At 39.9% G+C, this 27,195-nt stretch overlaps 2 protein-coding genes across 4 annotated transcripts in view; both read left to right on the plus strand.

Moving 5' to 3' along the window:
- rab11fip3 (RAB11 family interacting protein 3 (class II)) overlaps positions 1-5,324 on the plus strand; it is a 24,913-nt gene extending 19,589 nt beyond the window's left edge. For all 3 annotated transcript variants that reach the window (XM_053494334.1, XM_053494335.1, XM_053494336.1), the window contains 8 exons: positions 684-719; positions 815-902; positions 988-1,232; positions 1,416-1,497; positions 1,836-1,973; positions 2,099-2,254; positions 2,367-2,507; positions 2,608-5,324. In XM_053494334.1, coding sequence (XP_053350309.1) covers positions 684-719; positions 815-902; positions 988-1,232; positions 1,416-1,497; positions 1,836-1,973; positions 2,099-2,254; positions 2,367-2,507; positions 2,608-2,721 — 1,000 coding nt within the window. In that variant the 3' untranslated portion in view covers positions 2,722-5,324. The remainder of the gene's footprint in view (positions 1-683; positions 720-814; positions 903-987; positions 1,233-1,415; positions 1,498-1,835; positions 1,974-2,098; positions 2,255-2,366; positions 2,508-2,607) is intronic.
- Positions 5,325-8,352: 3,028 nt separating this feature from the next.
- On the plus strand, positions 8,353-26,823 carry LOC128519721 (glycogen debranching enzyme-like). Its single transcript, XM_053493546.1, has 33 exons — positions 8,353-8,428; positions 8,847-9,057; positions 9,178-9,347; positions 9,562-9,765; positions 13,721-13,902; positions 14,040-14,151; positions 14,230-14,365; positions 14,590-14,692; positions 14,778-14,875; positions 14,946-15,085; positions 15,237-15,424; positions 15,972-16,095; positions 17,202-17,365; positions 17,477-17,578; positions 17,758-17,913; positions 17,985-18,135; positions 18,247-18,371; positions 18,895-19,007; positions 19,188-19,322; positions 19,444-19,574; positions 19,666-19,802; positions 19,888-20,021; positions 21,176-21,351; positions 21,522-21,624; positions 21,813-22,038; positions 24,140-24,251; positions 24,578-24,713; positions 24,824-24,936; positions 25,050-25,261; positions 25,710-25,807; positions 26,083-26,170; positions 26,283-26,416; positions 26,503-26,823. The coding sequence occupies exons 1-33, from the start codon at positions 8,389-8,391 to the stop codon at positions 26,636-26,638; spliced, it is 4,590 nt and encodes a 1,529-aa protein (XP_053349521.1). The 5' UTR covers positions 8,353-8,388; the 3' UTR covers positions 26,639-26,823.
- Positions 26,824-27,195: the final 372 nt, after the last annotated feature.

A 27,195-nucleotide genomic window follows, 5' to 3' on the forward strand; every position in this document is an offset into this window, starting at 1 on the left:
GGAACAGATTATTCACATTTACATGAATGACTGTGTATGTGTGTGTGCCCTGCGATGGATTGGCGCCCTGGCCAGGGTGTACCCTGCCTCGTGCCCTAAGCTTCCTGGGATAGGGTCCAGGTCCCCGCGACCCTGAAGATAAGCGGTATAGAAGATGAGTTGACTGAGAACGGGAAAAAATATGAGACATGGTAGCCTTGGTAGAGGTTTCTTATGTTTGGACTGTATTATACATGGTTGTGCATGCTTAATAAATAGTGGTTTCGATTTATCTGCCAACTGTATTTTATTTATTTATTTATTTTTTTATTTTTTTACAGATTTTGATTGGTCAGACTGTACTAACGATTAGAGTAATCATCCCTTGATGATGTTATCTGGATAAAGGGGAGTAAATACACAACCCAAGCACTTCTTCCTGTAATTGGTGTTGGTTATCATTCATTTGTTTCCTGTTATTCGTGCTGTTATTAGACTTTCACGAGTTCAGTCAGCCTTGATAAAGAGAGCTGACCAATCAAAAAAGCCCTCTCCTCCTGCTTGTTTTTCACCCGCCGCTGTAGTCACGGGTTGAGGATAAGGGGATCATCCTCAGGCCTTTCCTCTATCCGTTTCTCTTCCTGACATAATTTTCCTGTTGTCCCTCTCTCTCTTGTATCCTCCCTCCTCTGTCCCACTCTCAGCTCCAGCAAGCGACTGTCCAGTAAAAAAGCCGCAAGGTGAGAACGTCCTCTTCTGAAGTTTTTAGTCGATCTAAAAGTGTGTCAGTGTGTTAGTTAATTTGAGCTCACGTCTGATTGATTGTGCATTTCAGGCATTTGTTACAGTCTAGTGGTCTAGATGGTATGAGCGATCTGAGCCAGGACATTCTGGACCTTGCTGATAGTGACATCACTGATAAGGTACAGCTTCTGTTCGTTAATTAAAGGTGATTTGACCAAAAAAATCCAAGGTTAATTTTTTACATACGTGTGTATGTGTGTTTAGGTGCTACTTCTGGAACGGCGTGTGTCTGAGCTGGAGAAGGACTCGGCCACGAGCGAGGAGCAGCACGCTCGTCTGCGGCAGGAAAACCTGACCCTGGTGCATCGCGCTAACGCTCTGGAGGAGCAGCTCAAGGAGCAGGAGCTGCACGCCGATGAGACCCTGAACACACTCGCCCGCAAACACAGGGATGCTCTGAGCAAGCTACAGCGCGAGAGAGAGCTGGAGATCGAGAACCTGCAGGCCAGGTGGGAGATTTCTGCTTGTGCTAGTGTTTATTTTAAGAGAGAGAAATGTGAACTTTTCTATGCATTTTAACATTTGTATTGTATTGCTCTCTGCTACCGCCTGGTGGTCGGAAATATTTTTTACATGTAAATAAAGTAAAACCTTTCCCAGGTTTGTTAAATAACCACATTGTGTGTGTGCAGGCTGCATCAGTTGGATGAAGAGAACAGTGAGTTAAGGTCATGCGTTCCGTGTCTGAGAGCTAACATCGAAAGACTGGAAGAGGTATATAAAACACACTCACACGAAATAGCATAATCATCGTTTTGATGCCCCGATGAATTCTTACCTTGATTAGTCAAAGTTTCCGTGCAAATTCAGCTGCTTCTTTTTATTTTTAAATTTTTTACATATAATGTTTTTTATAAATGTTTGTATTTAATAAAGATATTATTTAATACACACTACAGTGTCCGGTCAAGTAACAGGAGTTCTTTGAGCCACGGAACACAGTGTTATTATTTAACTGCGTAAATTTATTGCTTCTCAGTCATGGATGCCAAGGTAATGCATGGATCCTGCTGTATTCGCACAATAAATAAAAACATTTTTTGCTTCTGTAGGAGAAGAGAAAGCTCCAGGATGAAATTGACGATATAACCGACAGACTTAACGAAGAAACTGACTCGCGCAGGAAGATGGCCGATAAGCTGAGCCATGAGCGACACACCAGCCAGAAAGAAAAAGAGACAACACAGGAGGTAATGGATTAAAGGTCACATGACCTCCAGACTCTTTCTCTCTCTCTATCTATATTACTGTTCCTGTTTTCTCTCTTTATTCTTACGTCTATATCTGACTTTTCCGTGTGCCTCTTTGCGTGTAGCTGATCGAGGACTTGAGAAAGCAGCTGGAAATGCTGCAGCTGTTTAAGTTAGAGACGGAGGCTCGACGAGGCCGCTCACCCGCCGCCGGACTGCAGGAGTACAACACGCATATGAGAGAGAATGAGCTGGAGCAGGAAATCCGACGTCTCAAGCAGGTGAAAAAGCGTCTTTCTTTCCCTGGGGGATGGAAAAAGTGAAAAGAAACACCGTTGGTTGCTGAATCATCTATCTATCTCTCTCTCTCTCTCTCTCTCTCTCTCTCTCCAGGATAACCGCAGTTTGAAGGAGCAAAACGATGAGCTAAATGGACAGATCATTAACCTCAGCATTCAGGGAGCCAAAAGCCTCTTCACCGAATCTCTGTCCGAGTCGCTGGCCGCAGAGATCAACAATGTCTCTCGCGCAGAGGTGCGTGTCACAGCACAAAACAGCCTTCTCATCACGAATGCATTTAAAAGAAAAAAATAAAAATAAAAGTGTATCTTCATCCTTGTGTCTTTGTGCGTAGCTAATGGAGGCCATCCAGAAGCAGGAAGAGATTAACTTCCGGCTGCAGGACTACATCGACCGCATCATCGTAGCAATCATGGAGTCCAACCCTTCTATACTGGAGGTCAAGTAATCACCACGACAACAGACCCTGAACACATGACCGCACCAAGGCTGTGCAACGAACAGAGAGGATATAGATTTCTCATTTCTATCTCGACTACGATTCTGCTTTCTGTCGTCATGCCCCGTTTCAGGAAAGAGTGTGTCTGTGTGCGTGCGTGTGTTTGGAAACAGTGTATGTTTGTTCCTGTGACTTCCCTGTAGGGAGTGAGGGGCTCAAACCCTTAGAGGTGTGTGTACACACACACACACACACACACACACACACACACACACGCACATGCGTTAATTGGCTATTTCAGTATTAATGACCTTATGAGCCGTAGTGCGACACTATGCATTTCTATCACCACACATACATAAGCTACAGTATTTATATTCAATCATATTTCTTTTTTTTTTTTTTTTTTTAAATCCCTGGACAAGTCTTCTTGTTGTTTAAACTTCTGGTTCTTAAAGAAGTGTCCATGATCTATATCTAGGTCTCTGTGAATACTTTTTTTTATTAAAACTCGCACGACAGTGACGAGCAGTATCGACCAATAACATGGTCACTGCGGTTATCATTTGTTTATTATAGTTAAAAGCCGATTTGACTGTCCTCTTAAAAATAAAGGACAATTGAAATAATAAAATCTGTGCTGAAGCATGAGAAACACTCGTTCTCTAGGTGCAACATTTCGAGGACTTGTCTAATATTTTAGAGGAATACGTCTAGTAAGTGCCTCCTGGGAATATAACGTGCATAAACTACTTGGAGTGGATGTATTTTGTTTTGTTTAACTGTTTTTTATGTTAGCACGCGCACACACACAAGTACAGTTGTTGTTTTGAGTTTTTGTTTGACTTGAAGTTTAGCTCTGTGATCAACCCCATGTGAGGGACATGATGTGGCCTGAAAGGGTGTGTTTGTGATGTCATAACTTACGAGTGTGATGATCTATCTTGTTAAGCTGATAACGAGTTTTGTGTGTGTGAACAGTTTTTGTTTTCCCTTTATGTATTTTTTTACGATGAAGCAGAAGGCCGAGAGCCACGGCGCGTCGTGAAGGTTAAGGGGCGTGGCTCTGAGCCAACATGTGCTTTCCTGCTGAGTGAACGGAGACGTCCTATGAGGGACATCCTCTGGGACAAATTTAAAATGTGTTCGTTTGCATCGAACGACTTTGTGTATAAGTATAAATATAGAAATTATATCCGTTTCCACATGCGGAAGCTGAAGAAAACGATTGCACTCGAAAAACTTTGATAAAGACGGATCCCTCGGCTGGAACGACGAGAGCTTATTTTCTGATTAAATTATTTTGAACCGATGAGACGGACAAAGCGGAGATGGACGTGAAAGACTTGGGAGAGCCTACTGAGACACGGGCACTCAAATCCGCACACACAAACATTTTTCTTTCTCCATCTTCGACCTCGAAACAATCCTTTACAGACTGATTCCTCATCCTGATTTACTTCTTCTGTGTGTTTTATATATGGAAGGAAAAGTGTAATCTTGTCTTCCACTGTCACGTGTGTGAGAGAATGTTTGAGGATTTCAGGAGCTTGACTACGAGCTGATGTACAGTATTACACTTAATGTAGTACCGTATTTTCCGGATTGCAGGTGCTGCGAAGAATAAATAAAAAGAAATAAATAAATGCATAAGTTTGTGCGCCTTAATAATTCTGTTTTTATTAGGGGTTCTACAGTAGATATTCTACTTCAGGATAATTTGACAAAATAAAAGTTATAGCATAAACAAGGCGGGTACAGTAATGTAACGCAATAAACAAAGTAGATTTTTTTTTTCTTTATGCAAACAAAATCCGGAAAATACGGTAAAGTGAAATGAAGTGCTAAGATGTGTAAATTCCAGGAGTATGACAATTTGTCACTACTTTTTTTTTTTCCCTTTTTGACTAAATCCCAGTCACATCAAATGTAATGACATCAGACGGTCCGGTCTTGTGTTTCAGGTGTCTGTTCTGTGATATCCTGCGGTTCCTGCTTTATTTAACACTCTAAAACACTCCAAAAAGCAAAAGCAACACTTTATTTTCTGCGTTGTGCAATCTAGCTCTTTATTCAAAATGGTCTGAACAGTTCACTTTCTTTTGCTTGGATGTGCTGACTAGTGTGTGTGACTTCCTTCCTTTCGCTCTCTCGCTCTCTCTCTCTTTCTCTCTCACACATATCTTAATATGTATAAAGATACTGATTGATTTCTGTATATATATACAGCGTTCTACTTTTGGTCAATCTGCACTCGCACACTTGAAAAACGTCCAAAGCAGGAGCGGGAGCAGGCGCTCCACTTCGTCACTTAGAAAAATTGTGAATCCGAATTTTAGCTACGAGTAGACATAAGACGTTCTTGTTGTAAAAATGAAGATGAAATTTATTCTGATTATAAAATAACATGTATAGAAGGATAAACTAGGATATCAGTATTGTCTTCTGCTGCAAGTTTATTTTTTTCTTCTTTCGAAGACGGCCCGCAAGGTGTATTAACTCTTATTGTCTGAGGGGCCTGTAGATTTTTTTTCTGAGTCATTGTATAAAGGTGAAAAAAGAAAATAGGAAATGAAACCTAGATGCGAATCAATAAAAATGAACAGATCTTATGTGGTACAGTATCACTTCTTTTTCTTTCTGTTGTGTATTGTGTGCAATTCCAAATACACTGCATTGAAAAAGTATCTACAGGTGCATCTCAATAAATTGGAATATCATTGAAAAGTTATTTTATTTTAGTAATTCAATTCAGAAAGTGTTTACTTCTTTTAATTTTGATCATTATGGTGTACAGCTAGTAAAACCCCAAAATTCAGTATCTTAGAAAATAAATAAATTAATTAAAAAAATTTTAACACATAAATGTTGGACTACTGAAAAGTATGAACATGTACAGCACTTAATACTTGATCGGGGCTTCCTTTGCATGAATTACTGCAATAATAAGCCTTGGCATAGAGCCGAGCCACAGTCTGTGGCACTGATTAGGTGTTATGGATGCCCAGGTTGCTGTGTTAGTGGCGTTCAGCACTTCTGTGTTGTTGGGTCTGATCTCTTGCATTCTCCTCTTCACAACACCCCATAGATTCTCTGACGAGTTTGCTGGCCAATTAAGCACAGGGTTAAAGTACCTTTGGCAGTGTGGGCAGATGCCAAGTCCTGCTGTAAAATGAAATCAGCATCTCCATAAAGCTGGTCAGCAGAGGAAAGCATGGAGTGCTCTAAAATTTCCTGGTAGATGGCAGCGCTGACCTTGGACCTAATAAAACACAAGCAGATGGCACGGCTCCCCAAACCACCACTGACTGCAAACTTTACACTGCACTTTAAGCAGCTTGGGTTCTGTATCTCTCCTCTCTTCCTCCAGACTCTGGGACCTAAATTGAAGAAATTGCAGTGGAATGCAAAAGTTACTTTCTTCTGAAAAAAGGACTTTGGCCCACTGGGCAACAGCCCAATGTTTGGGGAAATAGGAAATTACCGACAATCATTTAGTGTTTTTTGGTGCTCTGTACCATTATTTAATTTATGGGATGCATTACATAAGACCCCCTGCCCTCAGTGGATACAGCAGAGCTGCTAAAGCTGCACGCCTCTACTGATGAACACATGACTCAGTCATGTTGCATGTAGGCAAAGCCTACCTAAACCTTTTTTCATTGTCGATGCATGTGAAACACAATAATTTGCATTTCTGTGAATCTGAATTGTCTTTATTGCATAAATTTGTCATAAATGTTTGCTGTATTTCTTAATCTAAATTGTCTTTTACTGCATAAATGTGGTTACTCTAAATAAAAATAATAATTAGAGACATATAAGAAATTTGGATTTGGAGAAAATGAAACTACCAAACATCCTAATTTGGTATTTAATTTGATCTAAAGTTTATACTACATTGTAGATTTCTTCTGTATGAGCAAAATTTGTTATAATTCCTTTCAGTTTTTTCTAACCAGAAAGTGACTTGAGATATGTTTATTGTTAAATATTTGATAAATTGAGAAAAGTGTCATTATCATTAGTATTAGTTTTAGTAGTTTATTTTAGTAGTATAAATAGTAGTATTTTTTGTCCCTTTTATTGTTGGGGTCACCACATCGGATCATTGGATCCACAAGATCTGCTACAGGTTTTACACCAGATGCCCTTCCTGTCACAACCCTTTCATATCCTTGGGCCTAGGTTTGGGACTGGCACTGCATGCAGTAGCTGGGTTGTAAGGGGTCCTAAAGGTGGTGACCCAGGGGTGGCGATCATTGAACTCTCAACCCTCAGACCAGCAACCAATCATTCATCTATCTATCTTCATCAGAAATTAATTTTCGTCGTCATAGGGCCAACTTCAGGGCACCAAAGAGGAGAATCTCTGATGGAGCGAGATGAGGAGTATAGTTTGGGCAGGAGTGTGTGGACATGCATCGTCATGCAAGATAATAACGCCCTCAGATAACAGACCTCAGTGTTTAATCTGAAGTTTAGTCTTTAGCTGTTCAATAAGCAGCTTACCATAACGAGCATTGTTAATTATTGAACCCTTTTCCTGATAATGTTCCAATACTGGCCCTTAAGAATCCCAGAAAACTGTAAGCATCAAGTTTCCTGCTTATGGTTGACTTTTGAACTTTTCTCTCCATTTCATACTCTGCCGTTTACTCTCAGGCTCGTAGTGATGAATTCATGTCACCAGTAATGATTCTCTTCAAGAAACTTTCACTTTCCTTAGAGTATCAGTCCAAATTTTGTTTGCAGATATCCAAACACTTCTGTTTATGCTCTTACCTGAGTTGTTTCAGCACCAGGTACATTCTTAAATCGCAAAAAACGAAACACTGCACTCCTCTCTTTTTTCGCAAAAATAGGACACTGCGGTCAACAGAAGTTTTAATATAACCGGAGCACGAATAGTTTTTGACTCACCCTCGTATCTCTCCAGATAGATAGGTAGATAGGAATTGGGGCTATTCCTATGAAATGGAGTGGAGAAAGAAATTCCAAAGAAAAAAAAAATCACGTGAATCAACAAATCGAACGCGACTTTGCTGCAAACCAGGAATGGATTCTACAGGAGAAAAAACAAAAACAAAGCACAGTCTGGCATAAACCGGTAGATTACATCGAGGTAGATAGTGTGGTTTTGACGTATTTCTCAGCTAGGATTACATTACATGTCAAGTATGAGTTCATACAAACTATGCAGGGATCCAATAGACTAAATTAATAAATACATTTGCATATATTATATAATTTAAAATACGTAAATGCTTTGCAAAATGCACGTTGTTACATTTAACACCCTGTTTAGACATGTTAGGGACACTACATGTCCATACTAGAGCCGTCTCCGAGTAATTAATCAATATCAGGGTTTACCCTCCAATATGAGATCATCTTTAATAAAACACTCAGAGTCTTTTGGAAACTTGATTCCTGTTCCTTGATTCTGCTGTCTTCCTGAGCTCCTTGCTCCTAGTGGAGATATATATTTGAAGGCCATGCATGCAAATGCAACACGAGCCTGTATGTGTCTCCCTATATCAACCCATAGAACATTGTTCCCTTGTGTCCTGCTTTATCATGCCGGTGCAGACACACGGTTACGTGTAAAGGGCAACCTAAAAAAAGAATGATATTCTCCACCGTGGACAGGCCAGGCTGCTCCTGCTCAATGACATGGAGAGAACGGAGAAGACTCTGTTTCGCCTGGAGCAAGGTTTGATCAGGAAAATGTTACTGCATGTCCAAAAAGGCCTTATTTACAACAGATATAGTTACTAACCTAAGGTTTGCTCCTTACTTTTCAGTAGTTGGGACTGTCCAAGTTGTGAAATGCAAGCCTTTGGATTTGTGTGTCTTGCATGTTGCACTACCTAAACGTGTCTCGGGAGGGTCACATAGATACAGATTTAGCAGCAGGCTTTGGTTTTTGTTTAGCTTTCCTGTTCTGTTCCAGTGTCTGTACTGGTTGTAAGGTTATACAGAGATGGTGCTAAGTAAATATGCTATGCAAATACAGATATATTGAGTCACGATGTTTGGTTATTGATGATAAGCATTAACTTAAGGATGGAAATGATTGCAAATTACATTATCCAGTTTTTTTATGTTTTTTTTTTTTTTGCTTCATTAAGGCTATGAGCTCCAGTTCCGATTAGGTCCAACTTTACAGGGGAAGAATGTTTATGTCCACACCAATTACCCTGCACCACAGCAAAAATTTGACAGGTGTGGCTTTCGTGTCCTTGAGTGGATCAACCCAAGTGGGAAGGAGGATGACTCGGACAAGTACTGCAAACTGGACCTTGAGATCGCTGGGTCCTATCAGTATTACTTTGGATGTGGGTGGGTATTAGAACGTCTTTGCATTGTTAAATCTTTGAAGTTCTTACAAGCAATCTGTTATCATTGATATTATCATTTATTTATTTATTTTTGTTTTATTATCTATGGCTTTTCTGTCAGAAATGAGGAGAAAACTGGTGGCGGCTATTTTGTGGTGGAGCCTGTGCTACGAGTGGGCCATGAACAGAAGATACTTCCTTTGGACAGCATCACCTCTCAGACTTACCTGACTAAGTGCCTTGGGCCACTGGATGAATGGATAGATCGACTCAGAGTGGCCAAGGAAACAGGTGAGGTTCTGCAAAGTCAGTGTATTTGGCTTGAAGATGCTGAAATCATACTGACTAAAGTGCTATTAGTAGTGGTCCTGATGGTAAAATTGTTGATATGTTGGAATGAATTCCATGGCGGTAATAGAGTTTTACTGGCCAGGCATCTAGCTACTGTAGAATACAGTTATACATCATACAGCTTTATGAAGATTCTAGGTGCTTCTTGTTCCAGGTTACAATATGATCCATTTGACGCCATTGCAGAAGTTGGGTGAGTCACGTTCCTGCTACTCGATCGCTGACCAGCTGGAGCTGAACCCAGAATTCTCTCATCCGGGAAAGAATTATACATGGATGGATGTGGGTAACCTGACAGAGACAATCAGGAAAGAGTGGAACATGCTTTGCATCACAGACGTTGTGTATAACCATACAGGTACAGAGCTGGAGCGATACACTTATGGTGCAAGAACACATTTTAACTAATTTGTGGTAAAACTGGAGATGGGATTGATATTTAAGATTTTGTCATTGTCCTAGGGATTCATTGCTGACAAATCCATGTACTAAACGTACATGACTCAAAACATCTTAAAAAGACCAGCATGTTATGTATAACACACACATGGGTAACTTGAACAACAATTTGTAGTTGGTTTAACCATGCCAGACCAGGCTTGGACTATGTAAACCTTTCTAATCCTCCGGGAACCCACTAAAACAGTGTTTGGAAACAAATAGTTTCTACTTTCCCCAAGCACATGGGTTATCAACTAGGAAAAAACCCCTTTTCACCTACTTAGAAGCCGAACTACACACCAACGTTGGACAAACCTCAGAGCAAAAGAGTTGTTGCAGTGACATCTGTCCTGGTTGCATCATTCTCATTCAACATTCTCAGCATTCTGGAGGCCTTGTTGCTATTGATTTGTTGATGTCAGTTTTGCAGACTATAGCGACCAAATGATGTCTTAGTTGACAACATTTTTAGGACAGATGTAAGAGAGTGGCAGGAATGTTGTGGTACTTCGACTACATGGCAAGCAAAGAACTACTGCTTGACAATGATGTGGACTTTGACATTTCATTAATACCGCCTGACTCTAAAAGTAGAGCCAGGCATTATGTTTGCCATTACTGTATTTCATTCCGTCCTCTAAATGTCCTGGAAGCATGTCAACACTCTCTGTAACCTTACGCGTGACCTTAGGTAACCACCTCTCTTCTGATCTGATCATACTGGATTGATTTTATTTAACATAAAAGCTGTAACTCACTGTGTAAAGTGTGGGCGGCACGCCGCACGGTGGTGTAGCTGTTAGCACTGTCACCTTGCACCGCCAGGGTCCCGTCCCTGGGTGCATGGAGTTCTCCCTGTGCTTGGCGGGTTTCCTCCGGGTGCTCCGGTTTCCTCTCACACTCCAAAGACATGTAGATTAGGCTAATTGACGTTCCCAAATCGTGTGAATGAGTGTGGGGGTATGTGGGTGTGTGTGCCCTGCGATGGATTGGCACCCTGTCCAGGGTGTACCCCTCCTCATGCTCTAAGCCTCCTGGGATAGGCTCCAGGTCCCCGCGACCCTGAATACAGAATAAAGCAATATAGAAGATGAGTAAGGGTGAGTGAGTGTAAAGTGAGGTTCATCCTAAAGGTTTAGGCCATTATGCATAATCAGAACACATACATCTTACAGTACCTCTTTAAGAAGTGATGACTTTTAACTGAAAAATAACTCACGACGAATAGACCATAAGAGAGGTCAAGGCACTTAAAAAGTTTCCAACTTACTAAAGGTTATTGGAAATGGTATCGTGACCATGCCTGTTCTTACTGTGAAGCATAATAGTTTCACTTGTCTTTTATCAGGTCTAAAATAAAAATGGGACAAACCTCAGAGCTTTTCAACTAAAGATTTTTAACTTTCAGATCAGTGACAGACAATTGTAGTCTTGCATAAAGTGAGCCTGTGTCTGTGGGGACCAGTCTACCAGGGTTTATTCCCCAGAAAAGCCATTGCAGCACAGATTGCTGCTCCAATGCTGGCACTAATAGAAAGGTACCAGGACACCACAGTGCACCGTGCACAGGGTCCACCAGGGAAATAGCCTAAGGCCTCCAACCTGGCCTCCACGTCCGATCCAGTCCGAGGCCCCACCACTCAACTCACAGCATCCAAAACATCCACCGCCAACATCTTGGTGCCAGACACCACAGCACACACCCAGAGGCCCTGCAGAACCATGCCTTAAGGGGCCAAAACAAACGGCTTTATTGTTGCAGTGTACATAAAAAAAAAAGAAAAGAAAAAACGAAAAAGCAGCCAAAAGTTCAATTAACAGAAGATGTCTAAGTTAACATGGAGTCCAATTTAGCACCAGGATGAGCCAGATAGGTGCAGAGGTCAGAGCGGATCTGGATCACTGAGAGCCTGGGAGCAGCATGTCTAGCTCCACCAGAATCCGGCTGGAGGTGGTTCTTCTCTGGATGCTTTAAGGTCTTTGCAGGGTTGGTCTCTGTCTACTGGAGTTGGCACAATCTTCAGATGCCTCAGAATGGGTAGAAAAAAAAGAACAGGTGGAAAAGAATTAGCACAGTTACCATTCATTTTATTAGCAGGACTAGATGATAGTGTGCATTTAAATGTACTGAAGTGTGAGATAATAGATGAATTATGTGTATGCCAGGCTAAAGAGATGTGTCTTGAGTCTGCTTTTAAACTGGGAGACTGTGTCTAAGCCCCGAACATTATGAGGAAGGCTATTCCAAAGCTTGGGAGCTAAATATAAAAATTCTTTGCCCTATTTTTTGGACTTTGATATTCTGGAAACTACCAGAAATCCAGAGTTTTGTGATCTTAAGGAGCGCTGCGGATTGTAACGGGTCATAAGACTGGCTAGATACATGGGAAACCATTTAGAGCCATGTACCTAAGTAATGTTAGTTTGTAATCAGTTCTAAACTTAACAGGTAGCAATGGGCAGGGATGATAGTATTGGGGTTATATGATCAAATTTTTGATCACAATACACACATTTTGCATGATATTTTTAATAATCAGTGATAAAAACACATCCACAGTGAAAGGTTTTCCAAAAAAAGAAATGACTAACGGAATTAACAGTTCTTAAATCTTAACTTGCATAACATTTATAAATCAGCTCCATTATTTTTGGTGTTGGTGCTGAACTTCAGTTGGTGGTACATTTTTCTGATCCATATGGCAGCAAATGATACACATGGTATAGACCTTGAAAGTTTTTACATGACTATGCATTATACAGTACAGTATAATTTGAGGCAGCATCTGGATGTGTTTGTTGGCGTGAATTAACAGAAAATCATTATGGTGTTGATTATAAACTGGAACCTTTGTAATAAATACCCTTAAAATGTCAATTTTAAGGGAGCCATTAAGCTATTTATCTGGGCTCCTAGAGGGCTACACATATGTTTAATTTCATTTTAGCTTTATAAAAATAAAGCAGGCTAAATTTAGTTACATTTTTAAGAAACGTTCATGCTAAGCTTCACACATATTGCATACCCTCTATACTGTGTAAAACAAGAACTGTAACCCTACTCTGAAGCACAAATGAAATAACTGACCTTCATAAACCCTGGACCAGTAAATCCTTTTTAGGAACATCTGTCTAAGATCATGACAAATTGTCTTAAATGATAAATATAGTTCTGCTGACTTAAAATCCACTGAGCAAAGTGTTAAAAGCAGCATTCACAAGGTCACACATTTGCCCTCATCCTGACATGCAACTCCACCAGAGATTAAAGCATGTCCTCTGTCTAGATCTAAAAATGGCACATGGTATATGAATGTAAGTTATGCTATTTTCGTGCAAGGTGCAACTGATGTGGAGTCATATTCAAAGATCGGAAAGTTAATAAAGATAATTAATGCTGCAATTTTATGTATAAAATCATATCACTACAGATCAAGAGCTTCTCTTAATGTTCCCTTCAAACATCACAATATTTCACAAAGACTTTCGTCATAATGGTGGTTGTTCAGGCCAGACATGCTGGTTTGGTTATTCCTAAAACTGTTGCGTAATTGAAAACCACTGTGACCAGACAATCATTTCTCAGAAAGCAGAATACAGGGTCCCATTAATGTCAGCCAGGACTAGGAATCTGAGGAATCACAGACTCACCTAAACTCAACAGACTGGGCATCCTTTTTCTAATTTTTATCTGTCCGGTTTATGTTCAGCAATTTGTGTGTTCTGATATCTTTTCTGTTTACCATGGTTGTAAAGAGTAGTCATTTTGTAATGAACAGGAATGAACAGGTATTCCTATTAAAGTGTCCTTAGAGAGCGTATAGCCAGATCTTTTAAATTTCTGTTCTACTCCTTTTCTTCCTTTCGAGTAGCAGTTAACAGTGACTGGCTTAGACTCCATCCTGAGTGTGGCTACAACCTGGCGAATTCTCCACACTTAAAGCCCGCCTGGATACTGGATCGAGCTCTCTGGCACTTCAGCTGTGACATTGCTGATGGAAAATACCATGACCGTGGCCTACCAGCTTTGGTTGATGATGAGAGACAGCTCAGTGTGAGTTTGGATTACACATGAGCACAGTAATGTTCTATCATTATTTGCTGAGCATTACCTTATGGGCTACCACACAGCTCTGTTGATTTGTGATTTTATAAAAATCATAATAGATGAACCGCCCTTTCTGTTTCTAGACACTCCGTGAACTTCTGTGGCATGAGGTTTTCCCTCAACTAAAGCTTTGGGAATTTCTCCAGGTAAACGTGGAAAGAGCCGTGGAGCAGTTTAGTAAACTTCTGCAGGCCAGTGAGTGTCTCATCTGATATCAAAGCTCACAATGTCAAAGATGAGTGCATCATTTTGACTGGTGTTCTTGTATCGTAGATGGCAAACCAGCTTTTCCAGAAATGAAGAAGAAACAGAAGCTGAAAATTATACAGGATCCAGAGTTTAAACGCTTTGGAAACACAGTGGACATGAAGGTGGCGCTGGACATGTTTGGCAGGCTAGTTCCTCAAGGGTCAGTGCTCAAGAGCAATTTTATGTGCCTTGATTTCAGAGAAGTCTCAAGGATTGTGTGAAATTATATTTAGATAAATGTACTGCACTTAGTGCAGTATGTTCAGGACAATTCGTGAGATGTAGTTATCAAGATGTAGACACATTTATTACAAATTTGTTGTTCAGAAGCTTAATGAACTTTTAATAAAAATATAGTAAAAGGTCTTTGTACTCACATCACAGGGATGGCCTGTCAGCACTACAAACGTGTTGCTGTGTGTTCAGGGAGAATTTGGAGTTGTTGAACATGGAGCGCTATGAGGAAATGCAGAACAATCATGAGAAGGTCTGTACTGGTTCACGGTTTTTATATCCATAAAAACAATCTCCATGCTACCTTTAGTGACCAAGACATTCTGATTTTTGCTTAGGCTGTAAACTGCATAGTGGAGACTGTGAGATATGAGCGTCTTGCAGCAGAGGGTCCCAAACTTGGCTTAGTGACCAAAAACCATCCTTTGTTAGCCAGGTAAGTGTTTGTGCTGCTTAATTAATAGAAAATGTATTCAACAAAGCTTGGAACATTTTTTACAATGCAGGTATTTCACCTTCCCATTTGATGACATGTCACTGGAGAAGGAGGAACTCCTGCTTCAGAATGCAGATGATGCATGTCGCATCCAGGCTCACAATGGATGGGTCATGGCAGATGATCCTCTTCGGAACTTTGCTGAACCAGGTGAAGTGCAAAGTCTAGATTCACTTATAGTTTGTTTTTTTGCCGTTGCAAATTACGGCTTGGAAATCACCAATGACCAGTAGCCTAAACAGGGGGCTGGATCTGTGTTTGGGATTTTCTAGTTGAAGTTGTTAATTCTTTCATCTGCCAGGCTCTAATGTGTACTTGAGGAGAGAACTAGTCTGCTGGGAGGACAATGTCAAGCTCCGGTATGGTGATAAACCTGAGGACTGTCCCTATCTGTGGGAGCACATGAAGAAGTACACAGAGATAACAGCTAAACATTTCTGCGGTGTACGGCTGGACAACTGCCATTCCACACCCCTACATGTGGCAGAGGTGGGATTTTATAAATTCTTGATCAAGTGCTCAAATAATCCTATAAGTTATCCCAGAGCCTATCTTGGGAGACTTAGGGCACAAGGCGGGGTACACCCTGGACAGGGTGCCAATACATCGCAGGGCACACACACTCACACACTACAAGCAATTTGGGAACACCAATTAGCCTAATCTGCAGGTCTTTGAACTGTGGAAAGAAACCGGAGTACCCGGAGGAAACCCACCAAGCACAGATAGAACATGCAAACTCCATGCACACAGAGACAGAAATCGAGCCTGGCCAGAAATTGAACCAGTGCCCTCTAGGTGCAAGGCGACAGTACTAACCACTACACCACCATGCCGCCATCAGGGACAATCTGTTAATTATAATTTATATGTATTTCCTCACACTTTTTAAACATATTTCCATAATTCTTTGATTCTGTAAAGCTGCTTTGCAACAATGACCATTTTGTTAAAAGTGCTATATAAATAGGATTGAATTGAATTATCGGGACTCACATTGTGAACCCATTATGATGCTTCATATATTGTGTTTCAGGCGATGTTAGCTGCTGCCAGGGCAGTTAGGCCCAATTTGTATGTGATAGCCGAGCTCTTTACAGGAAGTGACCAGCTTGACAATACCTTTGTTAACCGTCTGGGAATTACAAGTCTCATAAGAGGTACGGTGAAATGCTTATACGTGATAATGATTTTGTGTGCATAATGTTAAAACAGATGTTACATCTTTTTCAATTAATACATGTGCTTGTTTTGTGCAGTTTGTACTAATTAAATTGTAATGTACTAACTTGTCCCCATGCATGCCCTTTGCAATTTTGCTCTCATCTCCATTTTTCATCTCCGTGCTTTAACTGTACTTCCTGCCTGGCTATATGACTGCATTACATGGCAAGGATCACTTGTGAAAGCAGGCCAAGCTCTTTACATAGGAACCAGGTCCCACCCTGGCATTACCTCCCACATCCGGGTAAGATGGAACCTGCCTGAAGAACATTGCTTTGGTCTGCAGGAATTAAAGTCTGGAACAATATTCTCAAACTTAAAAAAAACATTTATGGCCCTTAGTGTGTGCATAGTGTTTGTTGCAGTCTTAAAATCTATGGTTAACAGTGTTGGCCCTTAGTGAAAACATAAAATCTTAATAGTCTTTAACTATCCTTTTTCTCTAACAAGGTGCTGGTTCCACTGACAATGCCTAATCCTAGACTAATTCCCATTCGTCAACTTTTCCACTATTTTGTAGAAGACAAGAACTAGCTATTTTCTACAAACGTGTTTGGTCTACTGGCCTGCAATTTGCACTGGATAAAAGGAACCAGGGACCAAATATTGTTTAAACTCTGTTTTAGCTTTAAAAGTCTGATAAGTATAGTTTAATAAAGTTGACTGATTTAGAAATGTGAGAAACTGAAACACAAGTTGTTCCTTAGTTTGGAGAGCTGGTTCGAAAACCCCTTTGTTAATAACTTATGGCCACGGCCAGTGGTCACCAACATTGTTAGATGTCTTTCATCTTTCATCAAAGTTTGGTTCCCATCTGTATCTGATACTTAATCCATGCAGAGTGCTGATAAAGCATCGGCTGGCAGGATGAGGTGGGTAAGAAGGTGGCTTGGACTAAACTCTGTGACAAGTGCTAGTGCATGTTGATGTAGTCATAAAAGATAGGCAAGCCATAGCAGGGCATCATGCCATCCATTTAAATAAAGTTCACTTAGCTGACTAGAATTAACTGTCTCCTAACTTTGACTGTGTTTTTCTCCAGAGGCAATGAGTGCTGCTGACAGTCACGAGGAAGGCAGGTTGGTGTATCGCTTTGGTGGAGAACCGGTTGGTTCCTTCTTCCAGCCCAACCTAAGACCCTTGGTTCCAGCTATAGCACATGCTATGTTCCTTGATGTTAGCCATGACAATGAGTGTCCTGTTAAGGTTAGAAAAATTTTTTATAACATAAAGCGAAATACAGAAATTAAATGTGGTTCATTTTGCAACAGTTTTCCTTCTTGTGGTAAATGTCCACTTAATTTTCATCTGCTAAAGGTTAGGTCTGTATACGACTGCCTCCCAAGCTCTGCGATTGTATCTATGGCGTGTTGTGCCACAGGTAGTACTAGAGGATATGACGAGCTGGTTCCTCATCAGGTAACTGACATAAAAGACTCTTCTTGCTAACAGTAACCCAAGCTAGCCTTGACTTGCAAAAGGAATGTTATTTTCATCTAAAAATGCAGTAGATTTGTTCATCTAAAAATAAATTATTATTTAACAGAGCGTTGAGTCTTTGGTGAGTTAATCTTTTCTACGTAATAATTTTGCGTCAGATTTCAGTGATCACTGAGGAGCTTCTGTATCCCAAATGGAACTCGGATGCCTTGCCTTCATGTACTGGAGAGGTGAACCTCAAGTCAGGCATCCTGGCAGGGAAGCTGGCACTCAACAGGCTTCACCATGAGCTGGCTGAGAAACGTTTTACACAGGTCTGGATAGGATTTTACAACCTATTAATTTGAACTGAAAAATTTCTGGAACTTTAATTTTGGCGTTTTAGGTGTATGTAGACCAGCTGGATGAAGACATTGTGGCTGTAACCAGGCATTGTCCGAGCACACACCAGTCTGTGGTGACTGTGTCTCGAACAGCTTTCAAAAACCCCGAAACACACCACTACAAGGAAAGACTAGCTCCGATGTTCATACCAGGTCTGCATACCATCAAACGTCAATCAGCCAGAATTTTAGAATTTTTATGAATATTTGAATTTCGACATATCATAAGTTGTATGACGTGTTTCATGTGCTGCTACTGCACAGGCCAAATAAATGAGGTGATCCTGGAGGCATATACAGTCAAGAGAGACACTGGGCCCTATGTGAAAGATGAGAAGTACATAAACGGCATGCCTGAGTACACGGTTGAGCTCAAGGAACAACTCCAGGTAACCTGAGCCTGAGTGACTAACACAGCAACCCCAAGGCAGAATGCCATCAAACTGTTACATCAGCGGGAAGGAACGGCATGCTGTAATGTCTAGTAAACAGCTTCAGAGGCTTGACTCTAAACAGTACTAAACTATCTTAATTGGAAATAGAATAGTAGGATTAAAACATGTATATGATATCAATGAAGAGGTTTCAGAACATATAAAATAATTTAAACACAGTGTGCAAAGTGGCGCACAAGGTTCATTTTAGGTCTTTATTTTTCTGGTTTCTTATCCAACATCATTGATATAAATACATACAATTTAAATACACATAAAAGTTACAAATAAAGGGTGGCTTTCACGTATATGTTCAGCCAGACTTAACTTGTTGCTTGACTTGCAGGTTCATTTAATGCCATTCCAATACCAATCAAACAAAGTATTCTGTTTGAGCAAACATGATTCTAAAATAGTAAAAGCGTAGAATCACAAAAAGTCTGACAATGGTGGCATTGTACTGAATTTGTTTTGCCAGCTTAAAGACAGCCAAGTTGTAAAACAAGGAGATACCCCAGCAAATAGTGGTAATGTGTTTGTCCAGAAGATTGTGTTTGATCGTCTCACCCCGGGTACCGTGATCTCTTTCAGGTAAATGCATATATATCTAATACTAACTATCTGGAGTATACTCGGCCATAGCTCTGCACTTGGTTGCCAAACAGCCAACATTTGGGATGTTTAGTTTCTGTTCTCTGAAAAAGATCTATCATGGCTACCATATTCATTTATTTACTATCTTGTCAATGGCCTGTGGATATCCTTGTGCAGGGTGAGTCTGGACTCCAAATCTCGAGACTTGGTGGGCTTCCTGCGTATGCAGCTCTACCAGTTTAATCGCCTGTACAAAGTGGGCAGTCTGACTGACCCAGATGTTCCTGGCATCCTGAAACTTTCCTTGGAATTGTAAGCACGCCACATTTACGCTATTTTCCATTCTTTTGAAAAACCTCATTATATGAACTATTTTAAATTTAACTGTTATCATTATTACAGTAAAGGTAATGTAATGTCCTCTATACTTAAGCCTCCTCTCCAAACTGTCTTTGGCTGAGATGAATATCTTGCTGTTCCACTGCAATGAAGAGGAGCGGGAAGATGGTGGAGGATGCTACAATATCCCATCCTGGATGACCCTAAAGTATGCAGGCCTTCAAGGTACCAAGGACCACACTACAAATTCCTAATCTGTGAAATAAACTATCCCTTTTTCCCCTTTTGGATACAAGACTCCTTTTTATTTATGCAGGGTTCATGTCAGTGCTTTCTGACATTCGGCCAAAGAATGACCTAGGCCACCCCTTTTGCAACAACCTGAGGGAAGGTGACTGGATGCTTGACTACATTAGCTCTCGTCTTATCAATAAAGGTGGCCCTCTAAAGGAGGTAAGGCTCAAGAAATATGTTTTTTGACGATGTTCTTAAAATGAGTGTCTGTTAGTTTTGGGCTTACATTTTCTGACTGTCTTAGGTGGGGAAATGGTTCCAAGCTGTATTTGCTTACCTGAAGAAAATCCCACGCTACCTCATTCCATGTTACTTTGATGCCATAATTGCTGGAGCATATACTACAGCTGTGGATGTTGTTTTCAACAAGATGTCAAGGTTTGTTTCTATATCTTTTTTCTATCTTTATACTAACTAACAGCACCTACAGTATACCAACGTGTCCCCCATTGTTTAAAATATCAAAATATATCTTTAGAGAAGACAGATGTACCACTAATATATCTGTCACTTTTATGAAACTGTATATCAATATCTGTCATATTTTTATTTTAATGTTGACATTTATTGAATTTTGAGCATTTTAAGATATACCTGCTTACTTACACTATGATTTCATGTATGTGAAAAATAGTATCCATCCATCAGTCCCACCATTCACTTGACCACCCACAATCCACTGACACAAGGCACAAACCTGTCAACCTTTGAAACAGCCAACTCATTTATTCATCCATCCATCCATCCATCCATCCATCCATCTATCCATCCATCAAAAAAGTTATATACTAGCCACCATCCACTTACTCAATCAGCTTCCCACTTACCAATCCACTACTCACTTGTCACGTATACCATTTTATCCTGTATACAGAGTCACAGGGGACCTATGAGCCTATCCCAGGATACTTAGGGCTGTTTCACAGAATCCAAGGCTTGTAAAATATAGATAATAAAAGCATGGGAAGTACATGCATACTTCATGCACAAAGGCCCAAGGTGGGAATTGAACCTAGACCCTGGAGGTGCAAGGTGACAATGCTAACCACTACACCATCAAATTCACTGAATTATGTATTTATCATTCAAACCATTAATTTGACCAACAACTGGCCAGTAAACATTCAGCCAAACCACCTACCCACCCTTAAATCTATCATCACTTCTTTTATTGAACGATCGTAACAACAGTCCATTCCATTCAGAACTCTGGTCATCCACTTACCTATCTGAGCATCATTACCAAATGCTACCTGCTCACACAGCCACCATGCATCCAACAACCATTGTCTCACTAACTGATTCACCATCTAATGCATAAACCATCCATCCATCAATCCATCCATCCATTAATCCATCCATCCATCCATCCATTAACTACCAATACAACCAGTAGTACACCCACACACCTGGTCACTGATCCTGCCTTATCAACACATTCCTTCACATACCAAAAGAGAAGATGGAGCAGGAGGTGCTTTGTTATGTCTGTGTGCTGTGTATTCTAATTGGCTTTGTTAAAATTGTTACAGCTTTGTGCGAGTTGGTTCAACCCTAGTGAAGCAGCTGGCACTGGGCTCAGTGCAGATGTGTGGTGCAGGCCCTGTGCCTGCTCTCCCTGCTCTTTCTTCTGCCCTGCAGGATGTTCCATATCGCCTTAACACCATCACCAAGCAAAATGAGCAGTGCTGTGTGTCACTGGCTGCAGGTACCATGACTAAAGGCCAGATTCAGTGTCTGTTTACTGCTAAATCATCAACATGTTTGGTGTACAAATTTTGTCTAAAAGTTTCATTCAACTGGAATTACAGTATTAAGCAAAAAAATGAATAAAATAAAATTTGTTAGCATTCTGTATTTTTGTTTCTCTTTCTACAGGCTTGCCTCATTTCTCATCTGGAATTTTCCGCTGCTGGGGCCGAGACACGTTTATAGCCCTGCGTGGTCTCATGTTGATCACTGGAAGACATGTAGAGGCAAGGTACACTTCAAGTTTACTGTAGGTCTTGAGTATATAAGATACTAGGAAATACCTCATTAAGAAATTTTTGTATTATTATTATTGATGAATTATGAAGCTGTATCAGCTCAATAATATGTTCCAGGATATTAATATGAAATTTGTTAAATGTAATAATTTATTAACTATTTAATGAACATTGATTGCAGAAACATTATCCTGGCCTTTGCTGGGACTCTAAGACATGGATTGATCCCCAATTTGCTTGGAGAGGGCACAAAGGCTCGCTACAACTGCCGGGATGCTGTGTGGTGGTGGCTGCAGTGCATCCAGGACTACTGCAATATAGTCCCCAATGGTGTGGACATCTTGTCGTGTCCGGTGTCACGCATGTACCCGACAGATGAGTCTGAACCCCAGCCAGCAAACGCTGTGGTAAGAGCAGAGAAATTGTTATGTATTGTAATTGTGTAATGTTTACAATTTATATTTAATTTGTTAGGGGGCTGAAGTTAAATCCTCATTTTAGGGCACATCAGTGCTTTTTTGTTGCTACTGGGGTTTTACAGTGGAACCAAGGATTTTGAGCATAATTCGTTTCGGAACCAGGCTCATATTTTGAAACCAAATTGAATTTTTCCATAAGAAATAATGTAAACTAAAATTATTCATTTCACAACCCCAAAAAATAAATACCTAAAAATAATTAATACATAATATATAAAGTATAAATAAAACAAATAAACCTGCACTTTACCTTTAAAAAAAAGGAAAAATACAGTAAAACCTCAGGTTGCGAGTAATGCGGCTTTGCAAGACAAGCAAAGATTTTTAATGAATTTTGATTTGGAAAACAAATAAGTCTTGGTTTACGAGTACCGAGTATCATGTATCGCGCATTCGCTTCTTGTTTCAATGCCGAGCGTCACATGATCACAACTGAGCCAACATTTTTTCTTTTTCTTGTGCTGCGGAATTGTTGGTCTTAGTGTGCGTCTCTTACTGGTATAATCAACATCCATGCATGCGGGTACTGTTTACTATAACACTGTGACCACATGTTGTGCGTAAAACATCTTTTATTTTATGTCTGTATGCGTGTGTACAGCTCGCGCATAAAGCAAAAGCAAGTATCATTAAAGAAGTTATATATCCATTTTCTCTCTCTACTCAAGGCTCAGCCTGCTCTTTGTGTCTGCATGCACGCATGTCATCAGACACCGTGCCCACCCTCCACACACACACAGACAGACCCCTCCTACTTTCGCCTTCACAGACACACAGACACACACACTCTTGTGAGTTTTACAATGACTTCCAGTGGAACCTTGGATTACGAGCATAAATTGTTCTGTAAGTGGGCTTGTATTCCAAAACGCTCGTAAACCAAATTGAATTTTCTCATAAGAAATAATGGAAACCCAAATTATTCGTTCCACAGCCCAAAACAATAAATACATAAAAATAATTTTACCTTTAAAAAAACGGGGAAAATAAAAAAGATAAGTGTTACTCTTTGTGCATGCAGGCACTGTGTGTGTGTGTGTGTGTGTGTGTGTGTGTGTGTGTGTGTGTGTGTGAGAATCTAAAGTAAGCTCCCCTCTCCCCCTTCTCGTCTTTCACAGTTACCCTTCCTTCACTTTTTTCACACACATGCGCACACAACAAAAACACTGTTTTATCGGAAAAATAAACAAGAAATCTCTTTAATGACACTGGATTGAGTGACACACTAACGGAATCCCTGGTGTAAAGTAACCTGCACTTTACCTTTGAAAAGAATCGCGACAGAGCAGTGTTTCTGTGTAGAGTAGAGAGAAAGAGTGTGTGTGTGTGTCTGTGCATCTGTGAAGTCAAAAGTAGGAGGGGTCTGTGTGTGTGTGTTGGGGGGCCGGGGGTCACGGTGTCCAATGACGCGCGTGCACACAGACACAAAGACCAGACTGATACAGAGAAAGAGAAAATGTAAAATCTTTAACCACTCTAATGAGACTTGCTTTTGCTTTACACGCGCGCTTTTCACACACGTATACAGACACAAAATAAAATATGCTTTACACACACACACACACATGGTCACAGTGTTATAGTAAACAGTAGATGCGTACACGGATGTTGATTATACCAGTACTAAGATCCAGCAGGAGAGACGATTACCCACAATTCCGCAGCACAAAAGAGAGAAAACCCGTTGGCTCAGTTGTAATTATGTGACGCTTGCGTCAAAACAAGAAGCGCATGTGTGATTAGATTCGTGAAAGGATTTTTACTGGGAAAATGGAATTTACTGTATTTTTATTTTAAATGATTTGAAATTTTTATTATGTCATGGAAAATAAGCAACTTATGGTATAGGTATTGTATTTAAATACATGATTTTAAAAAATATATATATATATAATATTTTAATATATAATAACATTGAAATATATACCTTTTAAAAAAATGATATTATTTACTTTATTGCATTGTCAATAACTTATAATTCCTCCTTCTCTTCTTTCTTAACTACTATAATTTTTTTATAATTACCCAGGAGCAGCCCCTGTACGATGTCATCCAGGAAGCAATGCAGCGCCACATGCAAGGCATCCAATTTAGAGAGCGGAACGCTGGGCCACAGATCGACCATAAAATGAGAGATGAAGGCTAGCTAAATTCTTGAAACTATTTCAATGTTCTTGTAAAGCTGCCAGATTAGTAAGGCATAAAACTCTTGGGAGCATGCAGAGTTATAGAAAAGATAAAAACAGCTTCTGACAAATCAGAATAGAGAATTCATTAAAACATATAATTTTGAATATTAGAAAGCAGTATGTTTTTATTTTTTTATGAAACAATGGAGAAAAATATTCCTTGTATAGTGAAATATAAGATAAACCTTTATTAGTCCCACAAGTGGGAAATTTGTTAAATACGTTACATTAATAATATTTAATTTATATTATATATATATATTTTTTATAATTCCCAGGATTTAATGTTGAAGCTAAGGTAGACCCAGAAACTGGCTTTGTATATGGGGGAAATCGATTCAACTGTGGAACATGGATGGACAAAATGGGTAAGAGTGACAAAGCAGGGCATCGTGGGATACCGGCAACGCCCAGGTACAGCTGTTCTTCTTTTCTTCCAAGAAGTCCAATAATAAATGAAGTTAAATTAGCGTGGGGAGGTTAATAAGGGACTTAATAAGCAACTGGCCTTTTTGACATTTCAGAGACGGATCTGCAGTGGAGATTGTGGGTCTTTGCAAATCCACCGTGCGCTGGTTGACTCATTTGAATCAGAGCGGTCACTTCCCTTACTCTTTAGTCTGTGTTCAGAGAGATGGTATGTCTTTATAACAGTTAATGCTGAAACGCTTGCACACTTTGCTTTTTATGAGAGTCATGATGAACCATGGTTGACACCGTAATGGAAGGATCATTGTACCTCACCAACAGGTGAAACTCAAACTGTGTTGTATGAGGAGTGGAACCACAGGATCCAGGATAACTTTGAAAAGATGTTTTATGTGTCACCTGATCCAAAGGAAAAACCTGAAAAACATCCCGAGCTAGTGCACAAAAGAGGCATTTACAAAGACACCTATGGTGCCTCCAGTCCATGGTGTGACTATCAGCTTCGGCCCAATTTTACCATCGCTATGGTGGTGGTAAGCATATACAGTACAATACAGTAGTACATATAGGATGGCCCTATATGAGCAAAATGACTTTTATCACCCCAAAATGTATTCATTTCCTCTAATAACATGCCCCAAATATTGTACACTGCCTTGTAAAAAAAAAAAGTTTGGTCCTAGACAATGATGAATGGGTTGTACAGTAGAATGAATGGATGGATGGATGGATGGTGAATTGAATATATGGATGCATGGATTGATGGTAGAATTGGTAATAAATGGTTAAATAAATTGCTAGTTTGATGGTAAAATAGATAGATTGTGAATTGCATGAACGGATGTATCAATGGATGTTTGAATGGGTAAATAGTGAAATGACTTGATGGAGGACTGGGATTGAAAACCATCTACAGTTTCCTTTAATGTGGCCCTTTGTACATTATATTATGTCTTTTTGTGTTGAAATTCTGTGTTTCAGGCTCCTGAGTTGTTCACTCTGGATAAAGCATGGGCAGCTTTAGAGATTGCTGAGAAGAAACTGCTTGGGCCACTGGGAATAAAGACTTTGGATCCAGAGTGAGTGTAATTAACAATTTCGACAAACTAAATGTGTTAATAAGCCTTGAGTCAGTAGAATAATTAATATAGCGTTTTATAATATGTTAATTACAGTATTTGCAATTCAACAACCTGGACAACCACTTTAAAATAAAATGAAGTACGGTATATATATTTTTTATTTCATGGCTTAGTAACTGTATACATAAATGATAAAAGGTTAGGCTCATTGTATACATTGCTAAAAAAAACTTGTATACTGTATATATTAATATTTGTTTATAAATTAACAGTGATATGGTTTACTGTGGCATCTATGACATCGACCTAGACAACAACAACTACAACGTCGCCAAAGGCTTCAATTACCACCAAGGACCTGTATGTTCCCATCCCACCACACTGACTGCACATACAGCATGCTTGGGAAATGATTGAGTATGATAAGAACATTCACCGTACTTTCTTTTTGTGTTTTGTCTTTTCTTACCAGGAGTGGCTTTGGCTGGTCAGTTATTTCCTAAGAGCCAAACTCTACTTTGCCAAGCAGATGGGCCAGGATGTATACAATCAGACTGTTATTCTGGCCAAAAACATTCTCTCCAGGCATAATGTTCACTTGGAAAGGTACATCAAGAGAGCTCACAAACATATTTCTCAAGCTGTTTAGAAAAAAGCTTAATGTTTAAATAGTCTATTTTTGCGTATTTTAGATCTCCCTGGAAAGGTTTACCTGAGCTGACCAATGAAAATGGACAACACTGTCCTTTCAGTTGTGAGACACAGGCCTGGTCCATTGGCACGATCCTGGAAGTCCTATATGATCTTTGTGATCCTAAAGACTTGTAGAATTGCTGTTTTTCATTTTAACAGCAGGACAGTTTCACAAACGACTCATGAAACTGTGAAAAGTTTCTCATGAAATCACTTACTTCTTTACTTATCTCATTTACCTCCCACGCTTAAGGAACTATTTGTACTGTATATATCTAGACAACAAATAAAGAAAATAGCTTGGTGAAAAGTCTCAATAACTCTCAACTCTCTTTAAAGTCACAAATAAAGCTAATCAGCGAAGACATGTCTGCTCTCCAACATTTGCTCTAAAGGATTGAAGCCTCTCCCATCCAACTCAACCATATATCATCACATTTTTATAAATTCTTGCCCTTGCTCAGCACATGCCACTGAGGATGTGAGATTACATTTGAGGAAGTGGAAATTTCGCAACTTAGTTTTCACTCTACATTACCTTTATTTAAGATGCTCCTTGTATAGATCTATTTATTACACCACCATAAAATCAGCAGATGGTAACATGGCTCCTAAACCTCCTGAAGTCTCCCAGGACTGTCTATCTGTAGGGTTTTATTTTATTTATATATATTTTTTTTATTGGTAATACC

The sequence above is a fragment of the Clarias gariepinus genome, chromosome 4, assembly GCF_024256425.1.
Source record: "Clarias gariepinus isolate MV-2021 ecotype Netherlands chromosome 4, CGAR_prim_01v2, whole genome shotgun sequence".
Lineage (NCBI taxonomy): Eukaryota > Metazoa > Chordata > Actinopteri > Siluriformes > Clariidae > Clarias > Clarias gariepinus.

What these genes read in the sequence shown, in the direction of transcription:
- LOC128519721 (XM_053493546.1), top strand. Translation starts at nt 8,389, where the DNA reads ATGGAGAGAACGGAGAAGACTCTGTTTCGCCTGGAGCAAG. An exon ending in AGCTCAAGGAACAACTCCAG is followed by an intron (nt 18,372 to 18,894) that starts GTAACCTGAGCC and finishes TTGTTTTGCCAG; the next exon opens with CTTAAAGACAGCCAAGTTGT. An exon ending in AGTCTGTGTTCAGAGAGATG is followed by an intron (nt 24,937 to 25,049) that starts GTATGTCTTTAT and finishes CCTCACCAACAG; the next exon opens with GTGAAACTCAAACTGTGTTG.